At 46.0% G+C, this 27,854-nt stretch overlaps 7 protein-coding genes across 7 annotated transcripts; 6 read left to right on the forward strand and 1 right to left on the reverse strand.

Moving 5' to 3' along the window:
• Positions 1–1,166: 1,166 nt before the first annotated feature.
• Positions 1,167–2,982, forward strand: BHQ10_007902 (uncharacterized protein; the record flags this gene model as incomplete). Its single annotated transcript, XM_040880649.1, has 6 exons — positions 1,167–1,344; positions 1,399–1,627; positions 1,683–2,054; positions 2,115–2,186; positions 2,253–2,701; positions 2,792–2,982. The coding sequence occupies 6 exons, from the start codon at positions 1,167–1,169 to the stop codon at positions 2,980–2,982; spliced, it is 1,491 nt and encodes a 496-aa protein (XP_040736405.1).
• Positions 2,983–4,512: 1,530 nt separating this feature from the next.
• On the forward strand, positions 4,513–7,559 carry BHQ10_007903 (uncharacterized protein; the record flags this gene model as incomplete). The annotated part of the gene is made up of 11 exons (XM_040880650.1): positions 4,513–4,684; positions 4,752–4,844; positions 4,930–5,037; positions 5,100–5,176; positions 5,241–5,348; positions 5,419–5,597; positions 5,662–5,730; positions 5,806–6,021; positions 6,100–6,400; positions 6,475–6,713; positions 6,785–7,559. 11 exons carry the CDS (start codon positions 4,513–4,515, stop codon positions 7,557–7,559), a joined length of 2,337 nt encoding a protein of 778 aa, XP_040736406.1.
• An 804-nt stretch (positions 7,560–8,363) lies between these two features.
• On the forward strand, positions 8,364–10,901 carry BHQ10_007904 (uncharacterized protein; the record flags this gene model as incomplete). The annotated part of the gene is made up of 5 exons (XM_040880651.1): positions 8,364–8,396; positions 8,462–8,576; positions 8,635–8,698; positions 8,767–9,697; positions 9,750–10,901. The coding sequence occupies 5 exons, from the start codon at positions 8,364–8,366 to the stop codon at positions 10,899–10,901; spliced, it is 2,295 nt and encodes a 764-aa protein (XP_040736407.1).
• Positions 10,902–11,953: 1,052 nt separating this feature from the next.
• On the forward strand, positions 11,954–13,657 carry BHQ10_007905 (uncharacterized protein; the record flags this gene model as incomplete). The annotated part of the gene is made up of 1 exon (XM_040880652.1): positions 11,954–13,657. The coding sequence occupies one exon, from the start codon at positions 11,954–11,956 to the stop codon at positions 13,655–13,657; it is 1,704 nt and encodes a 567-aa protein (XP_040736408.1).
• Positions 13,658–13,948: 291 nt separating this feature from the next.
• On the reverse strand, positions 13,949–16,129 carry BHQ10_007906 (uncharacterized protein; the record flags this gene model as incomplete). Its single annotated transcript, XM_040880653.1, has 5 exons — positions 13,949–14,930; positions 15,005–15,475; positions 15,542–15,690; positions 15,750–15,940; positions 16,093–16,129. 5 exons carry the CDS (start codon positions 16,127–16,129, stop codon positions 13,949–13,951), a joined length of 1,830 nt encoding a protein of 609 aa, XP_040736409.1.
• A 1,730-nt stretch (positions 16,130–17,859) lies between these two features.
• Positions 17,860–22,051, forward strand: BHQ10_007907 (uncharacterized protein; the record flags this gene model as incomplete). Its single annotated transcript, XM_040880654.1, has 6 exons — positions 17,860–17,965; positions 18,019–19,595; positions 19,646–19,835; positions 19,886–19,990; positions 20,040–20,567; positions 20,640–22,051. The coding sequence occupies 6 exons, from the start codon at positions 17,860–17,862 to the stop codon at positions 22,049–22,051; spliced, it is 3,918 nt and encodes a 1,305-aa protein (XP_040736410.1).
• Positions 22,052–23,138: 1,087 nt separating this feature from the next.
• Positions 23,139–26,613, forward strand: BHQ10_007908 (uncharacterized protein; the record flags this gene model as incomplete). Its single annotated transcript, XM_040880655.1, has 7 exons — positions 23,139–23,524; positions 23,577–24,274; positions 24,645–24,852; positions 24,915–25,156; positions 25,210–25,356; positions 25,414–25,615; positions 25,740–26,613. The coding sequence occupies 7 exons, from the start codon at positions 23,139–23,141 to the stop codon at positions 26,611–26,613; spliced, it is 2,757 nt and encodes a 918-aa protein (XP_040736411.1).
• Between the last annotated feature and the right edge of the window lie 1,241 nt (positions 26,614–27,854).

Genomic DNA, 27,854 nt, shown 5'->3' on the forward strand with positions numbered 1-27,854 from the left:
TTTGAATATATTGGCTGGATGAAAACCCTTCTTTCGAGACAAGATAGATATATAATTCGAAGAGGTCGTCAGAGACACTGTTCACTTCGGAAGACGCAACAAAGCTGTAAACGGTCGTATCTCCACTGGGCCCCGAGTAGAGTTTCCAGGTCGTCCTGCAACTATGTCGATGGGAATATGATCTTAGGAGTTCATTTTTCGAAAGTAAATAACGAAAATATATATAAGTTTCTTCTTGCAACATCAATCGTTCGGATATCACTCACATAGCCAAGGTTTCTATTCAAAAAATCCGGGATCGTGAGTAGAGTGCGAGAATGACGGGCTAGCATTAATCCACGAATAAGATTCAAGAAAGAATATTACCCAAGCAAAAACATCCATTGATACTAGCCCCATTCGTCACGGAATAGAGCTTAGATGATTTGTAAATCTTCTACGGCCATTCCACAAGGAAGCAGACGCTAACTGCTCAGTGACTAAGTTAAGTCCATTGTATCAGGTCATACATTCTAAAATATCGTCATAATAACAGCACAAATGCCGCAATTGACATGACTAAATGACATCTGATCCGGCTACAACCGCATAACATGCCTGGAGAATAACAGGACAGTACTTACAAGAAATTGGATACCTTCTTGGACCACGTGGGAAAAAAAAGACCACTAACAGCTAACATCTGCCCGGTCATTCTGACAGAAACTTGGTGCCCCGCAATCAATTGCTGGCCTGGTAGAAGTCTTTCAGGTCCAAGGCCGGTAGTCGAAGGATGAAAAATTTCCCCGGCATCTGAACGGCGAGTACTCCGGAATCCGGAGAAAATTGTGGCATGACCGGGTCGGCCACCCCACACTTTAATCCGTAGTACGGGTTGGATATCGATTGTAGTACGTACATAGTTTTCCGATTTCTTCCCGAATCCGGCTCACAGGCCGAGATTGGGCCTGGTACAGAGAGATTTCTGGTTAAAATACGATCTCTACCAAGAATTAAAGAAGCAATTTAGCCTATGTACATTTCCTCTCCGCATTGTTAGCCCCAGACAACGCTATAACTAAAGAGCCATGTGTCCCATGGATGATTGCCGTTCCTGGTAAGAGATCTATCTACGCAGACATAATCTTTCTGTTAGTTGAGCCTTCCCTCCGAATACCACTGACAACATGGGTAAGAGCTTCACGATCGCCTTGGCGGCCTTTGCAGCCACAGGAAGCTTTCTCTTCGGTTACGACTCCGGTGTGATGACCGATGTGATTGCTTCCCCGAACTTTTTGGCATTCTTCAACACCACACAAACCTCCTCTATCATTGGCGCCATTAATAGTACATTTTCTGGTGGTGGTAAGTTGTCTCCTTTCATTGCTTTAATGCACTGTACTGATCCCCCCAAAAAAGCCGCTATCGGTGCCCTCACAGCTGGTTTGGCAATTGACAGTCTCGGCCGCAGACGTACTATCCAGGTTGGAGCCCTGATCTCTGTGATCGGTGCGATTCTACAATGTGCGGCAAGAAATCTGGCCATGATCCTCGTGGGTCGCATTGTAGCTGGATGGGCCGTTGGTATTCTGAGTATGTCCGTGCCCGTTTATCAGGCAGAATGCGCGCATCCTAAGAGTCGTGGTTTGTAAGTTTGAACCTGTGCACTAAACTCGTGGCATGATTAATGCTAATTGGTCTAGAATTGTCGGTCTTGCTCAACAGATGATTGGAGTTGGCTTCATCGTTAGCACGTGGATCGGCTATGGCTCCTTACATGCTCCAGATACTAGCCAGGTTCAATGGAGATTTCCTCTTGCCTTCCAAGCTCTGCCAGCGTTGATGCTGTGTTTGGGCATGTTCTGGCTTCCTGAATCGCCCCGTCACCTGATTGAAAAACAAAAAGACGACGAAGCTCTTAGAGTGTTGAGCCGCCTTCACTACGATGGCACGAATGATGAGTGGATCCAGAGGGAATTTACTGAAATCAAGGCCACGATTGACGCAGAAAGGGAATTTACGAATTCTGGTTGGATGGTTATGTTCCGAGTACCGCAGTGGCGGAAACGTCTCCTGTATGTTCAGATCAACATCTTTCAGGATACCCCGGACCGATAGCTGACTATAGTCCAAAGACTAGGAACTGCCGTGCAGGTATTTACTCAAATGACTGGTATCAACGTTATCAACTATTATCAAAATATCATGTGAGCTTCACCTTGCGGAAACCACGACGGAAACCTGAGCCCCTCTAACTTGTCATCATCATTCAGGTACAAAGCGCTAGGTATCACGGGAAACAGTGCAACCCTTGTCTCCGGAATCTACAATGTCGTCGGCCCCCTAGCGAACCTCATTTTCATTGTCTTCTTCCTAGATCGTGTGGGACGACGATGGCCGCTAATCTTCGGCGCTGCCGCAATTACGGTTGCCCTGATCTGTGAAGCGGCCCTTAACTCGCAGAACCTGGACGGCAGCAAACACGGCTACAGCATTGGCGGCGTTTTCTTCCTGTTTTGCGTCACCGCAATCTTCTCCATGTCTTTCGGTCCGGTCAGCTGGGTGTACATGTCGGAAGTCATGCCGATGCAAATCCGTGGCAAGGGAAATGCCTTTGCAACGGGCATCGGAAACTGGTGTGTGAGCACTCTTTGGAGTCAAGTGTCTCCCATTGCTTTGGCGAAGCTGGGCTGGAAATTCTATTTTATCTTTGCAGCCTTCAGTAAGTTATATGCCTCCTCGTTGCTTCCTATATAAGATGCGCATCATCATTGGATTCCGTCTTGCTAACGATTCATTTCTCACCTTGCAGATGTTTGTGTTACTATCCCCACTGTTTACTTCTTCTTTCAAGAGACCAAGCAAAAGTCGCTCGAGGAAATCGACTTGCTCTTTGGCGGCAGAGCCTTGGGAACGCTAAGCAATGACCTCAACGAGAAGGGAATAGCAATGGAGGAGTCCCAGGCCAATGTGACTCAGGTTGAGAATTCCAAGAATGCCTGAGACTGAGGAGCGTGGATCTCGTTATCTTAACCCAGCAAAAGGTAGCGATGCCTACTGACTAGCGTCTTTGCAAAAACTCAGACTTGGAACGACGAGGGACTCTAGAAAAAACTACTTCATGGTGGAGAGAGGGACTTTTGATAAAGATAGATGAATTACGGCGGGAATTTGAGGACTCACATGTACGAACATTTGTGTATACTTCAAGGTTAACTCTGTAGCTGAATGAGTACTTCGAATTCCAATCATTCTTTCAGTATAACTCCTGTACAGCTTCAAGTCACCTCTGTACTTCTATTGTACCTGATCTGCCTGACTATACTTGTGATACTAGTGTAAGGAGTGCAGTAGATCGAAATTATAGCAAACTTCACTATAGCCGTATGTGCCAATCGAGATTTGATCACGATTTATCCTATATCTAGCGTGCTAATAAGGGAAGACGAACATACGTAGTACGCGAAACCAACCATGCAAGGCGGCATCAAAAAGCACCTGGACGATTAGCGGCTGTGGGGAAAGACTTATTTAGCCAAATATGGCTATCATCGGGCCTTCCAAGGTTCATTAGATCATCCTGTAGGTAACACATGCATATGCTTTTCGCCGACAGGGATCGGGATGCCGTGCGGATGGAAGACGTTGATTCCTCCGGTGGTGGCTTCATACTAATTTGGAAATTACGGGGCTGGCGCCTTAACAATGCCTTCAACATGATTTAATGAACGTCCAATGAAATAGGTCTGAATAGAGCCTGAATATTACCTAGGGTATTATTCATGTACTCTCAGTCCTTGCTTCTCTCACTTTCTGGTAAAGAGAGGAATCTGTCCTCGGACTACTCTTTTACTAGGGCATGCTATGCCACATCGCGCATTATCTCACCGATATCTATACATGAAATCTATTCCGAATCATATGTAGTTTCTTCTGGACGAGCATCTGATTCATAATGTATTCCGTCGAAAGCTGTAGTTACGTAGTGCCTCTTCAGCTCCACTATATCGTGCCATATATGCAGCTGTACGCAAATTACCAGGATGAGCATATGATGATCGTCCGGTGTTTTGAAACCCCATAATTCCCGGTGTTTGGCTAGAACGACCCCGTAAAGGGCGGGGAAATTAAGAGGACTTCACTTTTTCTAACAGCTTTCAATTCAGCCTGTTTGGATAAAATAGAATAAGGTTACGCGATATATTTCTCCAGGATTCCATTTCAGGCCATAGTGGATACTGGATAGTAGTCTTGGTTTTGATACGCTAAAATCCAGCATAGCTGGGGATACTTCCAAGGTTAGGTATAGCTCAGTGAATAAAGTTCATGATAACCCATCATGCATGTCAAATTATGTAACGGAATAGACAGTAGGTCTTTTTGATGAAGATCGTCATCAGGTTTGCGCCGGACAATGTCAAGACACTTGGCATTGCCCTAAGGGTATATAAGAGCTGACCCTTCTCCGCTATCAGTACGTATCTTCATCTAGATTGAACATTAAGACAGATTTTCACTGTCAAAAACTAGAAAATGGTCAAACTGACATGTCTAATCACACTGGGCCTGGCCTTATCAACGGCTGCGGAAGATGCAGGAAGCAAAAGGCCGAAATACAAGGACCCATCTGTACCGGTAGAGGAGAGGGTTTCTGACCTGTTATCTCGAATGACTATTGAGGAAAAGACCGCTCAATTGATCCAGGGTATGATGGTTACCTTAATGCTTTAGATGCCGCCAAATGAGACGGAAGACAGCTGACAAATATGTAGGAGATATTTCAAATTGGATGGACCCGGATACAGGCGCTTTTAACCAGTCAGGGCTCGTTGAGAATATGAAATTGAAGGCTGGTAGTTTTTATGGTAAGGCCGGTCCCTTCACCGTACAATTTATTGCTATTTCATAAACCAAGCTGCTGAATCGTCTTCTTTTTTCCCTCATTCACAGTTGGATATCCTTCTCCGGCGTCGTGGATTGCAGAAAATATCAAGAAAGCGCAAGACTACCTTGTCAATGAAACAAGACTAGGAATACCCGCCATTGTGCAGTCTGAGGGTTTGTGTATTCCGCCCATAGATCAATCTACAATAGCACCGAATGCTGACAGAGAAGCATAGGAATCCACGGTTTTCTATTGCTGAATGCAACCATATTCAATTCCCCTATTGCATATGCCTCTGCATGGAATCCAGATGTAAGAGCATTCCCTCCTTACAATTTATACCTCTGATGGCTTCTTCTAACTCCCAAATACGCAGTTGGTCAATGAAATGGCCCAAGTCATAGCTCGTGAAGGGGCTGCCATCGGTGTAAACCAGCTCTTCGCTCCGGTCTCCGATGTCGCCAGGGAGCTGCGGTATGGAAGGGTATGTTGAACTTCTCTTCTTCACTCTGCCGCTCTGTGGACAATGCTGAAATCGATCTTTTTGTTCCCAGGTTGAGGAATGCTTCTCTGAAGATCCATATCTAGCTGGTGAAATGTCATATTCATTAGTCACTGGCCTTCAAGCACTGAATATGTCCGCCACCGTGAAGCATTTCCTTGGTTACGCTCAACCAGAGCAAGGTCTGAACACTGGTCCTGTTCATGGAGGGGAGAGGGAGCTCCGCACAACGTACGCAACTTTCCCTGTTCGATATTTCAAATTGTTACGTTCAGATCTAACATTCCACTCGCAGTTGGATGCCGGCCTTTAAACGAGCAATTGTGGATGCTGGTGCCTGGGGGATTATGGGAGCTTACCACTCGTACGTACATCTGTCTTACTGCTCCTTCTGGCTTTATTTAATTGAACTTTAATCACTGACACAATACCAACCCAGGTATGACGGTCTCCCGGCTGTAACGGATAGTGAGATGCTCACTGATATTCTGCGCGGAGAATGGGGCTACAAGTACTGGGTCATTAGTGACGCGGGGGCAACTGATCGAGTATGCACTGCATTCAAAATGTGTCAATCTGACCCCATTGATTCCGACGCCGTGACTCTAGCTGTGCTGCCTGCCGGGACAGATGTTGAGATGGGCGGTGGATCTTTGTAAGGATTGAACCATCTCGTTTCCTTCTTTTTCTTTTTTTCCCGGAATAAATCCCTGTATCTAACCGGCCGGTATAGCAACTTCAAACAGATTCCAACACTTGTCAGTCAGAATCGGCTTGACATAGCAACCGTTGACACGGCTGTTTCGCGATTACTAAGAGCAAAATTTGAGATGGGTCTCTTTGAAAATCCCTATTCTTCCTCTGTCGCCGAAGAACATTGGTCGTCCTTGATTCATACCTCTGACGCGGTTGAATTAGCCCGCACTCTTGATAGAGAGTCTATTGTTCTCCTGGAGAACCATAACAACACCCTGCCTCTTAAGAAAAGTGGAAGCATTGCAGTGATCGGACCAATGGCTCATGGATTCATGAATGTAGGTTTTCCGTGCCGGAGCTGGACTCCTCCGTTCTCTCCCCTATTTGTGAAAGTTTAGCTGAAAACATTCAGTACGGTGATTATGTCGTAAAAGGAAGCCAATACCATGGTGTTACCCCGTTGGACGGAATTAGGGCAGCCGTTGGCGACTCGGTAACCATAAATTATGCTCAGGGATGTGAACGCTGGAGTAACGACCAGTCGGGGTTCACGGAAGCCATCGCTGCAGCTAAGAAGTCTAATGTCGCAGTTGTTGTTGTTGGTACATGGTCTCGAGATCAATATGAACTTTGGGCTGGATACAATGCCACGTAAGAGGATCCTTTCTTCCCCTCTCCATTTGCTGTTATGACCTGGAACTGATCGCTTCTGCCTATTTAAGGACCGGAGAGCACGTTGACGTTAATAATCTCAATCTCGTCGGGGCACAGAGCGCCCTCGTCAAAGCAATTGCTGAGACAGGTATCCCTACAGTTGTTGTATTCTCGTCCGGCAAACCTATCACAGAATCATGGATAGCAAACAGCACCGCTGCTTTAGTCCAGCAATTCTACCCATCTGAACAAGGAGGAAATGCTCTTGCAGACATTTTATTTGGCGATTATAGTCCGTCCGGTCGACTGTCGGTTAGCTTTCCATATGATGTTGGCTCTCTTCCGATATATTATGACTATCTAAACTCTGGTCGATCAATTGGGGACTCGGGGCATGTCGATGATAATGGGACAATCGTCTTTGGACATCAGTATGTTATCGGGACACCGGAACCATGGTATCCATTTGGGTATGGAAAGTCGTATTCGACGTTTTCATATTCGAACATTTCCTTGAATAAGGTGAACGCTACATTTTCGGACACAGTAACTGCGGAAGTGAACGTTACAAATACCAGCCCGGTAAATGGTACAGAAGTTGTCCAGCTCTATGTGGTGGATAACATTGCTAGTGTGGATATCCCGAACAGAAGATTGAAAGGATTCAAAAAGGTGGAAATTCAGGCCGGAGAGACAGCAGCGGTGAAGATGGACGTCTCCGTTCAGGACTTGGGACTGTGGAATCGAAAAATGCAGTACACGGTAGAGCCTGGGCAGTTTACTATCTTAATCGGTAGGAGCGCTCAAGATATCATTGGCAATGCGACATTGTGGGTTTCATAAATCCACAGAAGGATCACAAATATGAATATGACGATTACCAGTTGATCCTACATGTATAAAGACCTAGTAGACAATCAAACCTTGCCCCCATTATTTGTTATACACTGATATTGTCCTACGTCTGTCTTGATCTTGCAGACAGCACACTTTCCTCACTCGTATTGGCTCAAAGCGTAACTAACTTCTGGTCATAATCCTCGTCCTTCGGGTGTAAAGGCAACCCAGGTTGTTATTGGCAAATCCGTCCTACAAAAAGCACCAGTGCCGCCATTCGCAACCATGAGCCACCACCGCATTGTCCCACAATACCCCGGTGGGGGAATCTCCGGACAGTCGATTTTCTCCGGTCGAAGATTCAAAAATGTCACGCGCGGCTTGCGGAAAACTCCACTGAATGCCGCAGGCGCTTGACGGCCTAGACCTAGTCTAGAAGGAACCCGAAATTTTGGATCCCGAACACTGATCCGGGGCCCGTTGCCGAGTGCATTTATCTATACCTATTTATCCAGATTTACCCAGCAATTTAACCAGCATTTCGAGCTCCACCTTGGAAATGAGCTCAATCGGCGAATTCTCCGAAAATGAGAATTCACCTGTCAGAAAAAGCAAATGTGACGTATTTCACAGAGACAGAGCTAAAATTACTTTGAAGATTAGAAGCATATATAAGTGTTTCAGCCGATTTTTCTTTGCTGCATTCTGGTCCTTGCTTGTTGGCAAATTGCTTCTTCGAAGTAGACACAAGACTACAACTCCATTGAACATTTGAGAGGAGATAATTACAGAAAACACCCCGCACTCATCATGAAGTTCACGGAGGGAATGTGGTTGTTGCGTGTACGCCCCCTCTTTAACCTGCCATGGTCTAACACCCGCGGAACACAAATTCATTGCTTGTATAGGAAGGCGTCCAAATCGACTGGATGAACCATGTCGAACGCGCCACCACCACCGAGAACACTATTGACTTGCTCATGGCCAAGACGCAGAGACATCGAGGCGATACCTTGAACTCCGGTTTGCTACCAACAAAGGATTAGAAAGTCGATAAACAGAACGCTAATACTCGACACAGGTACAGTTTCCGCGCACATTTCTTCGCCCCAGCAAGGCATTATCGGCGTGAGGCTAGTGCATTGGTAGAGACATCCCTGCCAGTATTTTTGGATTTTTGGATAACTAGGGACTAATGCACTTTTTGTCGTAGGGATGGTGGTGTCGATCGGGGACCACATTACGAGATCAAGAACGAGTCACCGACAGAAGTACAAATCGACAATAAAAGCACAGATCAGATACGATATTCTAGCGGCCCATTGACTTTGGCCGTTACAACAGCCAAGAATGAGCTGGGATTTCGCTTTTCAAGCCCCGAGGGCAAGCTTACCGGCCATTCCTTTCGCTCTTTAGGCTACGTCAGAGATCAATCCACATCCAAATCGCGTTACGAAGATGGGATGTTCATGGAGAGACAAGGATATATGCTCGCAGCTCTAGACCTAGGTGTGGGTGAGAAAATATACGGTTTGGGTGAACGATTCGGTCCGTTCGTCAAGAACGGGCAGACGGTCGATATTTGGAATGAGGACGCAGGCACCTCGTCCAATATGGCCTACAAGAACATACCTTTTTATCTTACCTCTGCTGGATATGGTGTATTTATCAACCATCCAGGGCGGGTGAGTTTGGAGGTCCAATCCGAGCGAACAACACGAGTGAATGTCTCCGTTGCTGGTGAGGAGATCGAATACTTCATTATCTACGGCCCTACACCAAAGGATATACTGAAGCGTTATACCCAACTCACCGGCCAACCTGCTCTGGTGCCTGCGTGGAGCTATAACCTTTGGCTGACGACCAGCTTCACTACCAACTATGACGAGCAGACAGTAACGGGATTTTTGGATGGCTTCCGGCAGCGGGATATTCCCCTTGGCGTGTTCCACTTTGACTGCTTCTGGATGAAATCTTTCCAGTGGTGCGATTTCGACTTCGACTCCTCTATGTTCCCTGATCCTGCTGGGTATTTGCAGCGATTGAAGGATAGGGGGTTGAAGATTTCTGTGTGGATCAACCCGTATATTGGCCAGGCGTCCCCTCTATTCAAGGAAGGGAAGAAACATGGATATTTCATCAAGGTATATATTGGGTCCCCATGAATACAAGGCTATCAATTGCTAACGGCTGCAGCGTCTAGATGGTGCTGTTTGGCAGTGGGATCTTTGGCAGGCTGGTATGGCAATTGTTGACTTCACAAACCCTGAAGCTGTACGATGGTATTCGAACCACCTTGAGCGACTGATGGATCTTGGTGTGCATTCATTCAAGACTGATTTCGGCGAGAGAATACCCTTTAAGAACGTTCGATACCACAACGACGCCGATCCCACGCTGATGCATAACTACTACGCATTCCTATATAATAAGATTGTGTACGACGTCATGACCAAGCGGACTGGCAAATCTCAGAGTCTTTTGTTTGCGCGCAGCGCAGCTCCAGGAGGGCAGCAGTTCCCTGTTCATTGGGGAGGTGATTGTGAAAGTACTTTCGAGGCGATGGCCGAGTCTCTCCGCGGGGGTCTTTCCCTAATGCTCTCAGGGTATATTTTCTGGGCGTCAGATATTGGTGGCTTTGAAGGGACGCCTTCGCCAGCTTTATATAAGCGTTGGGTCCAATTTGGACTGTTATCCTCACATTCGCGCCTGCACGGCTCATCATCATACCGTGTGCCCTGGATTTACGGCGAGGATTGCAGTGAAGTTTTACGGGACTGCACTAAGCGGAAGATCATGCTCACCCCATATTTACTGCAAGAAGCTTTAGAGGGTCATCGTACTGGAACACCTCTTATGAGGGCAATGTTTCTGGAATTCCCTAAGGATTTGAACACATACTCTCTTGACACACAGTATATGCTTGGAAGCAATCTGCTAGTCGCACCGGTGTTTAACGAGGAAGGTCGGGTAACCTTTTATGTCCCTCATGACGGTGATGAGAACGATAACGCCCAAGGAAAGTGGAGATCTTGGTTTGACTATTCCAAGACATATGAGTGTGGTCGCTGGTATACTGAGACCCATGGGTTTGACACCTTGCCGATACTTATACGACCGGGATCCATCACTCCTGTTAACTCAAGACTTGAAAAGCCAGAAGATGATTCCCTTGATGGCCTGGAGCTGTTAGTAAACGGGGCTATTGCTGGCAAAAAGGAAATTGAAATAGTCAATCCGGGCAAGACGCATGAGGTCTTGAAGGTTATACAAGTGACATCAGCTCCAGAGACTTCCGAAAAGGTCAAGCTCAATGATGCCAGTATTAAAATTACCCAGTTGGAGTGAATGTATTAGCAACCTCGATATTCAGAATTGGGGACCTGGAGGCTCGATTGGTCTTGATGTCCAGGGGGTGCCGAGATTCTGGATTATGAGACGTATCTATACCAAAACACAAAATTTCCATGCTTTTGAACAAGATAAGTCCAAAGCTGGGCATGATTGAATCTTACCTAGGTATATCCGGTAAATACACAAGCTTGTGTCCCTGGTAGCATTTTCCACAAATACTCAATCTTGGAACTCTGCTTTCAAGCAAAGAATTGATGAATCATTACGACTTCGTAAGGTATAAAAGATCATGCTATCTCGTGTTTACGATGTTTCGGAATATCCCCATATATTATTAGAAGATCATTGAGTAACAATACTCAGTTCTTTTATCAAAATTGCTGCAAGGATCCTTCGCCTTGATTTACACCTGGTTCGTTAGAATGAGACTCCCACGACGGTATCTGTTTGCTCGGATTTGCCTGATCAAGATTAGAGTAAGAAAAACCAACCAATTGAAGTAAAAGCTTGCACTGATAACAAGATTCGGAAATCAACATGATCTTTGAACAGCTATCACATGTAATAAATCTGCTTCCCAGGTTGTTGTCATCTAAACTCTCACAATCTACAAGCTTACAAACCTGGGCCGAAAAATGTCGGGCGAAGTGGGTCCGTCCGAGAGATGTCGAGCTTAGTAAAAGCAAAACTTAGTTAGGGCTAAACAGCTACCATATACTGTTTGTTTGTTTCATGCAACTTTGGCTATGAAGGGACAGAATGGCAGGGCATAATGAAAATTATTTGTAAGCTTTGTGGATCAGTGTTTCTTGACAAATTATGATGGCATGTTTCCGCATACAAACAGAATTATCTTTGCAAAATTCTTGAAGGCATCCTGATACAGCAAGCCCCTAGAGCACTTATATCACTGTTCAAATTTCTGTACCAGTCAGTTCCAATTCACCACTACATTTCACAATACTCAAGTCTCCTGAGCAAAGGTAGGAAAGTCTCCAGTCACTTTTTGTTAGCAATCATCTTATAGAACGAATTAGGTTTGGAAAATGTCAGGAACGCAAGAAACAGCCACCATCACCGGGGTCGAGGAGAAGGGTTACCAAGAACGCTCTGCTAGCCATCCTACCGGATCAAACGACGACGTCCAGCAAAACAAACATACCGACACTTCTCAAACTGTCGCCGAAGCCGAAGCACCACCGCGAGACATCAATGGCTGGAAATGGTATTTGACGCTCGTCTCCATCTTAGCCTCCACCTTCCTATACGCCCTCGACGCGACGGTAGTAGCCGATCTACAACCGGTCATTTTACAGGAACTTGGCGGTATCCAGAAGCTGCCGTGGCTGAGTGTCGCATTCTTACTCAGCGCAACCGCCACCAATCTCCTCTGGGGTCGCATGTACGGTCACATCAACGCCAAGTGGCTCTACATCTTTCACGTCACTCTCTTCGAAATCGGCTCTGCTATTTGTGGCGCATCTCCGTCTATCAATGTCATGATTCTGGGCCGCGCTATTACTGGAGTAGGCGGTTCAGGGCTCTATGTCGGCTGCATGACCCTCATCGCCACTACGACCACACTCACCGAGCGTCCCATGTACATCTCCTGTACCGGATTTACATGGGGACTGGGAATTGTTCTAGGACCTATCATTGGGGGTGCGTTCAGCGAGTCGTCGGTTGGATGGCGATGGGCGTTTTACATCAATCTCTTCATCGGAGCAATTTGTGCCCCTTTCTACATCTTCCTCATTCCGAGCAAAGATCCCCGTCCAGGCGCGTCTGTCCGCGAGCGCGTCTCAGAGCTGGATTATTTCGGTATCATCTTGCAGGCTGGCGTATTATCAGCATTGATTCTCGCCATCAACATGGGCGGTATCGTCTACCCCTGGAACTCAGGCCGCATTATAGCAATGTTTGTCGTCTTCGGCGTGCTGTGGATTCTGCTTAGTATTCAGCAAGTATACGCAATTGCCACCACAGTCTCGAGTCGGATTATTCCCGTGCAATTCTTTCGATCACGGACTGTGCTTCTCCTCTTTGCGGCTACCGCGGCAGGTGGTGCAAGCGCCTTTGTGCCAATCTATATGATTCCTATGTATTTCCAATTCACGCAGGCTGGAGGCGCGCTAGAGGCTGGGGTGCGTTTACTTCCTTTTATTATCATCATGGTGATATTTGTCTTCATCAACGGCCAGTTGATGGCTAGATTGGGGCACTATGTCCCTTGGTTCCTAGTTGGAGGATTGTTGACGGTCGCCGGCGCTGCTCTGATGTACACAGTTGACCAGGAAACATCGGACTCTCGAGTGTACGGCTATACGGTGTTGATAGGAGCTGGTGTTGGCATGTATCTCCAGGCATCTTTTTCAGTCACCCAGGCCGTCGTGGACGTCGACAACATCGCGCCAGCCATCGGTTTCGTCACGTTGGCCCAGTTCTTAGGTATTACAATGGCTTTGGCCATTGCAAATTCCATTCTGCTAAACTCTAGCCTTGGAAGAATCCAGCAGATTCTACCTACTGTATCAACCTCTGAGATACAAGGTGCCATCTTGGGCTCTGACTCAACCCTTGTGCAGAGTCTACCATCAGACCTCAAGGCCCAAGTTTTGGCCGCTATTGTCAGTGCTATTGGCAAGACGTATACTCTTGTGATTGCCGGCGGGTCACTTGTTGTCATTTCAAGTCTACTCATGCGCCGTCAAAAGCTTTTTGGCATCGCCCCTGCTGTTGCGGCGGCCTGAATTGTTCACCATTTCGCTTTCAATAAAAAAGTGAAGACAAACTGTACTGGGTTGAGATTCTGAGTATTGTCATCATTAACTCAAACATTGATAAAAAGACCCTATAGACACCGCGGAGCTGCCACGTATTACACAATTGCAGGAAATTAAAAAGCGAAGGGGGGTTCTGTCGTAGCAAAGATGAGACTATTCAAAAATGCTTAATGCCAAATTATTTCAACTGTTGCTAAATAACCGAGAGGTGAAATGCTGTCCCGTCAGAGATTGACGTAATTTGGAGATCAAGATCATTCAAAGCCCAGAATCTAGTTCCTCCGAGTTCATGTCCGAGTAATCAAGATCAGTGGCCATGGCCGTACCAGGTAAAAACCCTCGACGTGATTCTGAATTTGCGGTTAAATCCTTGGTTTTTAATTCAGTATTAGACTGATGACCACCAACTTCGTTAGCCAGATATGACGGTCTTGCTCTCGGTTGTACTGGCCCAGACCGATCTATCGTTCTTTGCAGGAGCTGTGAGAGAGCTTGAGCACTTATTTTTGCCATGTGACTGACTTCCGCTAATATCTGTAATCGGGCGAGTGCACCACGAATAGCCGAGATGCACTCCTCTAGCGTGAGGTAGGTCATGCCAGCTTCAAGGGGATCTATACTTGATGGGCTGTAACGCCTATTACCAACTCCTTCAAACAAACTTTGATCAAGAGAAAGGTTCACCAGGAGTACCGCGGCTTCCAATGTCGGTCGAATAATGTCTGGAAGACGTGTTTGAGAGCCGCTCATTAGCGCATGTAGTGCCGAAGCAGACGTGAGAACATGCAATGCCGCAATCGCGAGGCGTCTTCGCTGGGATAGTAGTAGAACCTGCTTGTACTCGGGTAAGTTTTGAGCCTGGCGTAGATTTTGTAACAGTGTTGACCGGAAATTATAACAAAGAGACTCAAAGATAGAGATATGTAAAAGTTCTCGTTGCTTTGGGAGTATGGAAAGCTGCGTATCCCACTGCATGTTGGGTTTCAAGGCAAAAGCAGATGGAAGGTTTGCGAGGTATTCATTGCAGAATCTTTCATACCGCTCCTCAGCACCAACCAGGTCATGCCCATGATTGCAATCAACCCGAACAGTCTTCCAGAAATTGGCCAAACGGGCTTGCAAAAGACGTTCTGTGAATTCATCTAGATCCTTGTTTTCTTCGAGATGGGAACCTAGGTGCATCCGTGGCATGTTTCCAGGATTCAGGCAATATGGGTAAATGCAATTGCGGTCCAGCTGCCTGCTTAGAAGACTAGACACAATATCGCTCCGTGATTAGCAGCAAATTAACGATAAAGACGTTAGTCACCATACCTGTCCCAAATATACAAGTTGCAGAATACCCTTCGTCGCATTTCCTTCTCCAATTCTCCCCTGTCAGAGGATGCCTCTGTATCATCCTTGTCAATTCCGATATTCTGAGCAACCTGTATCGCACTCTTGAGATTATCTCGGAAATCATTAATACGTCCCTCGCAACGGCACTTAAGTCCCGCAAAAGAAAGGTGCTGTACACGAAGCAGACTCCCTTTAGGGTTAATGTAGGTGCATTTCTTTGCAATATTGTCAGCAACATCGTCGCACGCCTGGCGGATGTCTGCGAGGTCCATTCCACGAATATTCTCGATCACACAAGATTTGGAAGGGAGAAACTCGGACGTGTAAGAACATATTCTCAGAATGGCGACTGCGAACTCTAGGTCGAATACTGATGAATGTTTTTGGCTGGTCCACCAGAGTTGATATTGTTCAAGGAACCACGGAAGGTAGATTAGCTGGTCAATCCTAAGGTGAGAGAACCTTTAGTTGGCCAGCCGAAGGACATGAAATTATACAGACTTCGGAACGTACCAATTCACTTCAGCTACAAAGTGTCTAATGAGGAAATCCAAGATTGGACGCTCAGGCATGCTATGCAGAATCTGCTGAGCATCTGCCACAATCTCTCTTGATAGGTCATGGCTTTTACCATCAAAGCCTTCTTCGTAGTATGATCGTCTCTGGTGATAGAATGATCTTAGTAGCCAAACATGTGATCATCCATTATGTATCGACTTACTGTCTGTAAAAGGGCTAGGGTATTAGTGTGACTATCCTCGGAATAGCCAAATACCCCTGCTAACGATGAAGCCTCTAGGTTATTCGTAGGACTTTTGACGTCATTTAAGTCAGATAACAGACCAGCCCTGTCGAACCTGCGTAGCTCGGTTTCCTTATGACTAGCCGCTGGCTCGTCCTGCTGAACTGCGTCTGGTGTAAAATAGTTACAGTCTTCCACGCGTCGACGACGAGTACAATGGTTACATGGGTACTGCCGATCACACTGTAGATACTAAGTAGTCGCTTTGGTGAGGGCTAGGGCATCCTTACTACCTTTTGTTTCCGAGTGTAGCAAGGGATACAGGCCGACACCTTTCGCTTTCCGCTAGCAACTTGCATGGTGGTGCAAAGTCTATATGTTGCAATATTTTTTTTGCCGGACAGCTTGTAATTGGTGTTGACATGCTTGATTGGTGTGAAATAATMCCCCGCCTCAAGTGACTAATCGACCTCTTTCCAAGCCGAACAGTGGCTGTTGGGACTACATTGTCATCAGATCAAAAGGAAACCCTAGCATAGCTCAGTGCTTTAACCTTAACTTTCCTTGTCTTTTTTGCCTTCTCTTGTCTTTTATGGTCACACCCACCTCCTCTTTGCCGACCAATCAGCAACGCAAGACATGTCATTTGGATATTGCAAGCAGTGGGATCATGACATAAGGTGAATGGCACAATGCCATCAACAAAATGGAAAGAGGGCTTTTTCAAAACCGGGATTTTTGGTCACCGAGGGTTGAGAGTACTATATGAGTTTGAGATCATAGATACACTTGGAATAAAGGCCCATGTCAAGGAATGTCACGATTACTCATATCAACAGGTAACTCTTTCCCAGACTCCAGATGTTTTGATATTCGACGGTCAAATGGTCCATTCTTGCCCTCATATATTCGACCAAAATGTGTACTATACCATTTCAAGACTTGTTCGTCCAAGCAATCATCTAGAACATCATTTCCTAAGCAGAGGTATCCGACAATCATAGAGGTCCAAGCTTCTATGGATGCTGCCCAAGGTGTGAATCAGCTATGCATCGAGTACTTTGTCGAATTGGCGAGGGATTGGTAAAGTGCAAAGGTTAGCAGGAAGAGATGAGTCGTCAACAGAGCGGTCACATGATTTTCGATATTGTAGACCACCTTTTGATGTAACAAAGAAGGGAATGCACGATCCGAGCCAGTTCTGGATCACATGACTGGAACGGCTCCTGTTGCTTCGACTAGGCAGAAATCACAATCTCTAGAAGGCACAGTCTTCCTCGTCATTGAAGAATGCACTCTTGCACCTTCTTCGAAAACGTCAGAACTGACAACACGCCTGAAAGAGAAGACTAGTGGCGTTGATGTGTTTGTAAATGCATGACTGAAGGCTTTCTTAGTCTAAAGAAGTCTGTTGCTAAATATTTGGAGATGATGTGATGGATGGAGACCGTGCTTCGAGCCGGAATGATTTGAACTCAAAATGCATTTCAAGGGATGTTTGAGTTAACAGGATGTTTTGCATCAATTCATTTCGAGAGCTCTTATGGTGTACGGCAGATAGATTCAACGAATTGAGCGAGCTCCGAGAGTATAGGACGTCGGAATCAGGAGTTGGTCAAATGAAATCAGTGACAAAAGAAAACATCCTAGATTAAGCGAATGAATTCGGCAAATCAGATTCAAGACGAGCATAAATAGGCGCCATACGGACGCTAACGCATAGTACACATGGTCGAACTGCCGGCAAACCAATGTCGCGCAAAGACTGGCCGACGCGTGGTCGCAGGCCAGACCCTTGAATTTAATCGCTGCGCTATCTCACACTTCAGCCGCAGCGACAGGGATGACCGGGTCAGGACCTGGGAGGGGTAAGCATGGAGCTAGGCGAATTAACTCTGTGCTTCACTTTCAGCTTGAGAGTCTGGCTAAGTTCGTTAGGTGCAACAACCATCCTTAGTTACTTGAATCCAGATGGCAGGGTTCAAATCGAAGATACACTTTGACTATTTATAACAGAAACTCGTCGCTAATCTAGGTTCGGTGCTTTAGATTTTAAGCTGGCACTTGAGCCAATTTTTGCGAMCCCGCCATGCCAAATTCCGAGCCTAACATTGTGCAGCACTTTGGCAACGCAGAGGTTGCTAATGATGGATTTCTTTTCCAAGGGGTCGTCACAGGAGACATTCATATTGATAGTGAGCTTGGGTGTTGAGCACTCAATCAATATAAGTAACTGAGGTTTGAGTAGAAGGTCCGCATGAAGCCCTTACGCTCCCTCAAGGCGTGTCTGAAGCAGCCTTCAATGCTGCCAATAAACAACACTTACCCCTCTGTTTACGAGACACCCGAACCGAAGTTCTGAATCAAATTCGCAAATGGGCCGACGGAGATGGACAGGAGAGAGTATACTGGCTAAAGGGTATGGCGGGKACTGGAAAGTCGACAATCTCTTTAACGATAGCCAGGGAATACTATGAAAATAGTCGCCTTGCGGCAAGCTTCTTCTTTTCGAGGGGTGGAGGAGACCTGGCATTAGCCAAGAGATTCCCAGCAACGATTGCATGCCAGCTTGCTGAAATTTCGAATGAGCTTCGAAGATACATTGGCAAGGCGATGCAGGCTAATCCACGTATTGAGTCTCTGTCTATCTACGACCAGTGGAAAAAGCTGGTTTTGCAGCCACTCTCATTGGAGGATAATATCAATGCGTCTCGGCCACCATTGCTAATTGTCATTGATGCATTAGACGAGTGCGAGAGCGAAGATGATATATCTCAGCTAATTCAATGCTTGAACGAAATAACGCGACTCAAACATTTCCAATTTCGGGTATTCATAACTAGTCGACCCGAGCAACCCATTAATCTGGGATTTGGCAGGATTGAGTCACTGTTCCGTCGAGACTTCATCCTTCACGACATTGAAAAGTCATTAGTTGAACATGATTTGAGATTGTATTATCAAGACAAGCTTACTCAAATCGGCAAAAGGTTTTGCATTGATCAAAATCTTCTGTCAGACGAGAATATCAATTACCTAGTCCACAGGTCTCAAGGATTGTTCATTCATGCAGCTACTGCCTGCAGATTTATACAGGACGGCGAAGAGCTGGCTGGTGAACGGTTCGCACTGCTCATTTCGAAGGACGTTCCATCTGCCAATTCGGAAGAGGAGTTGGATCGTATGTATACCACTGTTCTTACACATTCATTCAAAATGACGGGAAAACTCGACTCGGAAGAAATGGCTAGAAGGAAATTCTTATTTCATCGAGTTCTCGGGTCAATCGTTGTTGTCTACGACGCAATCTCCATCTCCCAGCTGGCTGAGATACTTCAAGAACCAAGAGCAGAAATTAGCAAAACCCTGCATCAGCTTCATTCGATCATTGACGTTCCCGAACAGGAAGATGGGGTCATACGTCTTCTACACCCATCCTTCCGCGATTATATAGTCAACTCTAAGCGATGTTCACATGAGCTCTACGCTATAGACATGCAGAAGGCCAATAGAGAGCTTCTTCGATGCTGTCTTCGGATTCTCCTTACTCAACTGCGTCGCAATCCGTGTGATATCCGGCAGCCCGGAATGAAAGCGCGTCATATATCTAAAATTGACATCGACAAGAATATACGGTTTTCCTTGCAGTACGCATCTCAATTTTGGATCGGCCACCTTCAACGAAGCCATACCGAATCTGGAGATGATGCTAGCATTGAAAAATTCTTCCAAACCAAATACCTTTTCTGGCTCGAAACTCTTGCCCTTATTGGCTGTTTCTCGTATGGTGTGGCCATGATGGTGGATCTAGAGAGATTGTTGGAGGTAGAGTATTTCCGGTCATTCGACGAAAGACGATACGCTGATACTTCAAGGGGGACCTAAACGGGCATCCGTCATCGGTGTCCGAACTGAAAAAGTGTTTCCGTATGGAAGCCGAAGCAAAGCGCAGAATAGGACCCATAGTACACGATGCGAAACGGTTTGTTCTCAGTCATGGTTCTATGATAGAGGAGGCACCTCTGCAGGTATACTCATCGGCCATTATTTTCAGTCCGGAGAACAGTATAATAAGGAAACTGTACTCCCATGAAATACCAACGTGGATATCGAAGCTGCCTGTGATGCCGAAAAGCTGGAGTCCATACATACAGACTTTGAGCCATCCGACCACTGTGGAGGCCTTGGCAGCTTCTCCTTGCGGAAGGCTATTATCCACAGTAAGTGATGATACTACAGTACGGATTTGGGATGCAGTGACGGGTACAGAACGCTATGCCTTTTCCATCTATGCCTTTCCCGAGTATCTCGACTCTCAGGTTGAAGATCTAGCCTTTTCCCCTGATGGTAGACAACTTGTAGCCATTTTCCACAGCATGAATGATGAGCAATGGAATCTACACTTTTGGAATGCAATAACAGGTTGTGAGGAGCAGTTGCTGAAGGTCCGTGAATCCGAATCAAGCTGCATTGCGTTTTCTGCCGACAGCAGGTTTTTCGCCATCGGCACTTTCAGGGGAATCATTTCGATACTAGACTCGACAACACGAACTCAGCATCTTGAATTCCAATTTGATGCTGAACATGTTTTGCAGATAACTTTCTCCCCGAACGGCCATTATCTAGCGTCAAATTCTGCGACTCCACGTCCTATTGGGAGCACCTCTAGTACAATCATCAAAGTCTGGGAAATAGCAACCGGCAAAGAGTCATGTGTCCTGCAAAATGACCAAAACGGCCCACTGGCATTCTCTGCTAACAGCAAATTGTTGGCTTACAAAACATCTACACACATACGTCTTTGGGATATAGAGAATGCCACCGAAATTATTGCTTACAGATGCGATCTAATTATACTAACATCATTAGCCTCTTTTCCCAATGGCGAGCTAAGAGCCACTGGGTACTCTGATGCAGGCAGACCGTGTATATGGAAACCTGACACAGGATCCCGGGTGTTGAAGTTTCAATCGGGCTACGTGGGACCTATGGCATCCTTCCCTGATGGGAGATTGGTAATCGTTAGTAATAAGGGTAGATCGGTCAACATTTGGGATGCAGGGGACGCAGCAGCAAGCACGGAGTCAATCTCACTGGATCTGGCACGCAGCAGATTACGGGATTTGAAAAACTCTGCATTCGACGCTGTTTCGCGAGTATTAGATCCGCGGGTTGCAAGTCGATTGTCAAATTTCTTTGCATATCCTCCTCCAACTGGTATTTTAGCCCTTGCTCAGGGTGCGAAAATTCTGGCCGCTGAATATGGCGACAAATCGGTCCGGTTGTTTGATCTTAGGACTGGTAAAAAGGTTTCTATTATCAATGGTTATTTAGACTCGGCACACTATCTTAGCTTTTCTACCGACGGTAAACTGCTGATTTATTTGGCGGACGATAAATTTATTCGACTTTGGGACATAGAGAAGGGAGCAGACCGACATATTCTGAAGACGAAACCTAGGACCGTGCGCGCACTTCAACTTTCGCCTGATGGGAAGGTCTTCGCCATTCGGTTTGATAAGAAATTGATAGAAATATGGGACGTCACTACATGGAAACAACGTTGTACCTTGAAGATACAAGAAGCGGGTCGCCAGGAGACATTTATAAGAGCCTTTTCACCTGATGGTAGCCTGCTACTGACTTGGAGTCGGTTTTACATCAAATTTTGGAATACATCAAACGGGACTTGTCAGATGAGTTGGGACGGCTTACGTGGTGAATACATGTTACCAGCGGCTACATTCTCTCCGAATGGCCGTAAGGTAGCATTCGCACTTCAAGACAGTCAGACTATTCAGCTATTCAATGTGATGACTCAAGAGTTGCAAAAAATATCTGTGGAGCTGGACCAGGCTATAGGCTACTGGACCATGATCTCATTCTCACCAGAGGGCAAATTCTTTGCTTACAGCACAGAATCGAAAATTCACCTCTGCGATGCTGAAACGGGCATGAAACTTTACAGTATACTGCTACGTACAGAAATTTCTGGGCTGGCATTTTCGCCTTGCGATAGAGGTATTTTATTTGTTACTGACCGTGGCCGTTATTGCTTTAATCCCCTACCGAGTCCCCAGAAGCCGCGTTCGACGGACGTCTTTGCTTCCGAATCCTGGATTCAGTTCAACGGCGAAGACGTGCTTTGTATCCATCCAGACTATCGTGACTGGGTGGCATTCGTTGTAAATCGCACTGTTGTATTCAATGGCGGAAGATTTGAAGGAGACTTGGAGGGTGAGATGCTTCTGGAGCTTGCGCGTGATAATCCTTGGATGTGATGCTTGTATAAGGATATATGATGTTTGTGATATTGTATGGCTTTGTCACACCAAGAATGTCTAATAAGGAGTCAACAAGGAACTGATCACATTCATGAGAGAAATACAATCAACAAGCACCTTAAGACCGTGAGGGTCCTTCAATGATAACCGAAACCACTTTCTACAAATGAGCCTGCTTACACGCACCACTCGAATCTTCACCTGGCCGGCATCAGCCTATATACTCGCCGCAACCCGGTATAAACCAAAGCCGAAGCAATATTCCTTCCCTGATGATTGACCAAGAAGCTCCAAAGCTTTTGCGGCGCTGGAGACGCTCTGAGACGCGTCATTTGTTACAAACATTGCTTATGAGAGAATGAGATATCTCACGATCGAGATCTACTATGCCTTTCAAGATATGACAACTGGAAAAAAGGATTGTCTAAACACGCACTCACAATGGGCGTATGGAGGAAGGTTTATAGAGCTAGAGCAAGCCATCGGTATGATCGTTGTGCCAAAATGATGCTTCGACTGATTGACATTAATTCTTTCCCGTAATATTATACATAGATATTCTTGAAGATCAATGTATATAGTCATATTAGTTGTTGTGTCGCCAGGAATTAGGGCTGCCCAAGTTCCTGGTTCCGTAGTAGAGCTTTACATCCTGAAAGCCGTATTACGGATTAACAATAATGCATGTCTCAGCCTTGGACGCCCGCGGAAAGATCTTGAATCAATTATCATTACATTTTGTTGAACTAAGGGCGATCGAATGACGAATGCAATCCTTTTACAAGGAATTTATTTTCTTGTCAGATTTCATCTGACGTTTGGACGGGATAATTCGGTCGATGTACGTCACAACTATCCAAATAGTACTCTGGTACCATTACGTGTGGCTGAAAACGTGTAGAGGATCAATTGCATAGCGAAATGTATGAAATCTAGAACAATTCCATTTTAAGTACTCTACTTTCATATCAGAATATAAAGAGGAAAATATATCCATTTGATTTATGACTCGCACTACAGGCAACCTCACTTAGAGCATATTCAAAAAAACTCGTCCCTGGATACCCACAAGTACATACTCACAATGTTCGAAAATGTCTTCCCGTTTCAACACACCCACCAAGCTCAGCCAAGACTGCGCGATGCCACTTCTTTCTCCCAATCTAGCGCCGCTGCCGCAAGTAGTAACATAATCGACATCCGCTCTCACCCCGAAAAGACTGAAGACACCCTCCGCGTATCGATCCAGGAGAGTCTCGACAAGATCACAAGCGCCCAGGGCAATGAAGCAGGTGCTGAAATGCCCAGTCTGCTTCTTTGGGATGAACAGGGTCTTCGATACTTTGAGGATGTGACGTACAGCCCTTCGTATTATCTAACCAATGAAGAGATTGGTTTGTTGGAGAAGAATAAATATCAAATCGCGGGACGGATCGTGTCGGGGAGTATGCTTGTTGAGCTTGGGAGTGGGTGTGTTCTCACTTCTATTACAAATTCTTCATTTTGTGAGCTAATGAATTAGAAATCTGCGCAAAATCAAAATCCTCCTCGAAGCCCTAGACGAACTCGGCCGAGACGTCGATTACTTTGCGCTCGATGTCTCATTACCTGAGCTCCAGCGCACGCTCGCCCTCGTGCCGCCAGGCCATTTCAATCACGTCCGCTGCTTCGGTCTCCTGGGCACCTACGACGACGGCCGCGAATGGCTCAACAAACCGGAGATCCAATCCCGGCCCAAGACTTTGCTCTCTCTCGGATCAACTCTGGGAAGCTTCCAGCGTGATGAAGTTGCGGACTTTTTAAAAAGTTTTTCTGCTCCAGATAGTGCTTCTGGAAAGAGCCCATCGTTTCTAATCGGTCTCGACGGGTGCAAAGACCCTGACCGCGTCTTCAGAGCCTACAATGACCCCGAAGGCGTAAACCATCGCTTTGTCAAAATCGGCTTGTACCGTGCAAACCAGATTTTGGGATACGACGCTTTTGACCTGGATCATTGGCATGTCAAGGGTATCTGGGAAGCGCAGTACGGTCGACACAGTCAATACTATTACCCGGACACTGATGTGAGTCTGGGTGACCGTGATGAGATGAAATCTGTTCCTGCGGGGAAAAGTATATTGGGCGTTCAGAGTTACAAATATGATGTGAATGATCAGAACGAGTTGGCGGACAGAGCTGGGCTGGATATCACGGATTCGTGGTCGTCGGGACAGGGTTACAGTGAGTTTCTCCCGGCATATTGCCTAGTAAGGGATTATTTGGCTAACACTGATCTTGCAGGTTTATTGTTGTTGGATAAGAGCAATAATGACGAGTAAATAGATTCATTTACTGTATACCGATTATGTATTTAATTGATAATGATTTGAAAGTAAAAGTTGGAATCGTAAACCATGAAAGTAAGAATCATGAGTCAAGACGTCGTACAAACTAATCATGACGTTCGTCGCCGAAAGCAGAAACCCCATATTTACGCTCGATCCATCTCACGAACCGCTTAACGCAATTTTATATACAGATAAAGCCACATCGAAATGTTAATGTCCACTTCGATCCTGCCAAATGGCAGAGTCAGACCTGCTCATTATAGGCGCGGGTCCAGCAGGCCTCATGGCCGCCTGCTGGGCCGCTCAATACAGCATGACCACACGAATTATTGATCAGAAACCCAGCCGGACGCGCACAGGCCATGCTGATGGACTGCAAAGTCGCACATTAGAGATTATGGATAGCTTTGGCTTTGTCGATCAGATCCTAAGGCAAGCGGTAGTTGCGGCTGAGATGTGTTATTGGGGGCGGTGTGTATACTACGAACCCATTCACGATCAAAGATGACCCGTAAGAACTGAAGTTTTGAAAGCGTAGATAAAGAGTCTGGCAACATCAAACGAGAAAAAAGGACTTCGTTGCAGCCAGATAATCTCTCGAGATTTGGGCAGGTTCTCCTGAATCAAGGTCTGATTGAGGATGTGCTTATTCAGTATATCAACGGGCTTGGACGCGCCAAGGTTGAATGGCAGAAACGAGCCGAGATGTTAGACGTATCGTCAAATGACTCTGAGTATCCGGTGATGATCAAGGTGAAAAATCTGGCGGATCCTAGTATGGCTATATCCTTCATTTTCTCGAGAATTTAAGCTAATTGTTCTATGCAGACCAGAATGCTGAAACTATATCTGCACGATACATAGTCGCTTGCGACGGCTCTCGTGGCTGGACTAGAGAACAGCTCCACGTCCCCATGGAAACCCATTCAGAATCAACATGGGGTGTAATTGACATTGTACCCATAACCAATTTCCGTATGCCCCAATTCGCCCCTTTTACTGTCGAATCCCATGTTTGACTGAGTTGCACAGCCGATGTCCGCCAATCCTGCGCCATTAAATCTGATACACACGGTAGTATCATGACCGCACCACGAGAAAATCGGCTTCTAAGGCTGTACATTCAGCTCAAAGGGAATGATGAACTGGAGCAAGTCGCTCGACAACGAACAGAAGAATCGCCGCGAGCACTCGTGATAATTGCGGAGAGGGCAATGAAGCCGTATTATCTGAGGTACCGACATTGCGACTGGTGGTCTATCTATAGTGTATGCTACCCCTAGACGAAAAGTAGAAGCCAATATTGATTTGCCATAGATACGTCAGCGTCTGGTCATACATCATCGAATACACGACAGGATCTTCCTCGCCGGTGATGCAGCACATACTCATTCCCCCATGGCCGGTCAAGGAATGAACATCTCAATGCAAGATACATACAATCTTATCTGGAAGCTCGGCTCCGTAATGACTCAGCACGCCAGTCCTGCCATCCTTGATACATATGAAAGTGAAAGACAACCAGTGGCCAGGACACTAATGGAATTGGATAAACGAATATTATCAGCATATCAACAGGCAGACCCAAAAGGTGAAGGGGTTGATGAAGTAAGACAGCAATATTCTGGATTTATGAGCGGGACGGGGGTGGTATATGAACCGAGTATATTGATTGCACGATCCGATGCAAAATATCGAATAGCTCGTTCCGGAATTAAAGACGTTCATGTCGGGATGCGTCTGGCATGCTTCGAGAAGACGGTCAAGAATCAGGCGGATGGGTCGACGAAACATTTGTTAAGTCTTTTGCGCAGCACGGGGGTATGGAGATTATTGGTCTTCGCTGGTGACCTGCGACAAGAAGAGCAATTGGAGAAGTTGAACGATCTCGCGAACTCACTTTCAACAAGAAACGTCTTGCAAAAGTTGAGCTCTTCAATTGAGAGCTTTTTGATACATGCTAGTCCCAGAGATCATATTGACTTTTTCGATATCCCTGAGATGTTTCGTCCGTTTGATGAGACATTTGGTTGGGATTATGGCAGGATATTTTCCGATAGTGAAGAATCGCCAACGATTAATGAAGTCAATCATATCAGCGGTCGTGTGTTTGAAAAGGGGGCCACGGAATTCGTGATATTGTGTCGTCCGGATCAACATGTTGCTTGGATCGGGGGTTTTGATAAGTTGAACGAATTGGAGAGAAAGTTATCCACTATATTCAATGTGTAAATTCAAGTGTATCTAGCCCAGTACAGACATGGAAGATAATTTATATTACAAAGCATTCATAGAACGAAACAAACGCTGGCCATTTTGACATTATCAACTCCTGAACTTACGACGGCAATGCTGAACACAAAAAAAGCACAACACTACGTACTAAACTTCAAGAGAATTGGATAAAATGGCCACTCGTTCGCCTCGTCTCGCCGGAGAGAACGTGCCGCGCTTCGATAATGGTGACCTGTTTCCCGCCTCGGGCAATCTCAGCCCGTAGGCTGAGGAGATACCGGCTATACCAGCGCCGATAATGCATATATCAGTGTTCTTGATATTTTGCTTCTAGGGCGCAAAGGCGGCATGGGGGTAGGTCGAGTACGACACTTTATGGACCCAGACGGAGTCGCTGTGGTCGGATGTGTTGTCGAAGTGGCTTTCTGCTTGTTCGGGTATTCTAGAGCTATTTTTCCTTTGAGATGATGGTTGTGCCTCTTTTTCGTTTTCCGAGAGAACATGGGTGTCAATGATATATTCTTTCATGAGTCTTCGCGATGTTGAATGAAAGGTTGTCTTGTGGCGGAAAATCATCATGACGCGAAAAGCCCTAATCAATCCAAACTTTCTGCTATAGAAATGACATACGCTAAGTGTCCGTTTCATTCAAGATAATATCACGTCAGGTTCATATATCGAACATCTCGATAGAGAGTTAGCGAACATGGGTATACTCGGGTTCCTCCACGATTTTGCGGATTATCTGCTGTCGTTTGTGAAGATGGTATTATCAATCTTCAGTTCAGTCCGGAATTAACTGCTGACTATTTTCAGGCCCAAAATCGAGAATTCGGCTGGAAGACCATTGATCGCAAGGCATGCCCATATCATTCAGTGACTATTAACAGGTTCTACCGACTGACTCTCGCAGACTGATTAGGAAATCCGCGAACAACAACCACTCTTCAAAAAGCTCAAGCTCTTTTTTCTTTTCAATCCCTTGACAGAATGGTTCGATACAACACACATGATGTGCCTGCATCTTCGCAACAAGAATATTGAAAGCGGTCCGCCACCCACGCAATCTTCGCCAGTAGCCAAACCTCTGAGTTTACGAGTACAGGCAGAAAAGGAGCAGCCCCCTCCTCCAAAAGCCAAATCAAATTATTCGTCAAATTCTTCCACATCAACATGAACGACTTCGAGCCCTCCGACATCAACGCTTAATTAAGTCACCTTCGAGGACTTTTTCGTCC

Source organism: Talaromyces amestolkiae (genome assembly GCF_001896365.1).
Source record: "Talaromyces amestolkiae strain CIB chromosome Unknown scaffold17.1, whole genome shotgun sequence".
Classification (NCBI taxonomy): Eukaryota; Fungi; Ascomycota; class Eurotiomycetes; order Eurotiales; family Trichocomaceae; genus Talaromyces; species Talaromyces amestolkiae.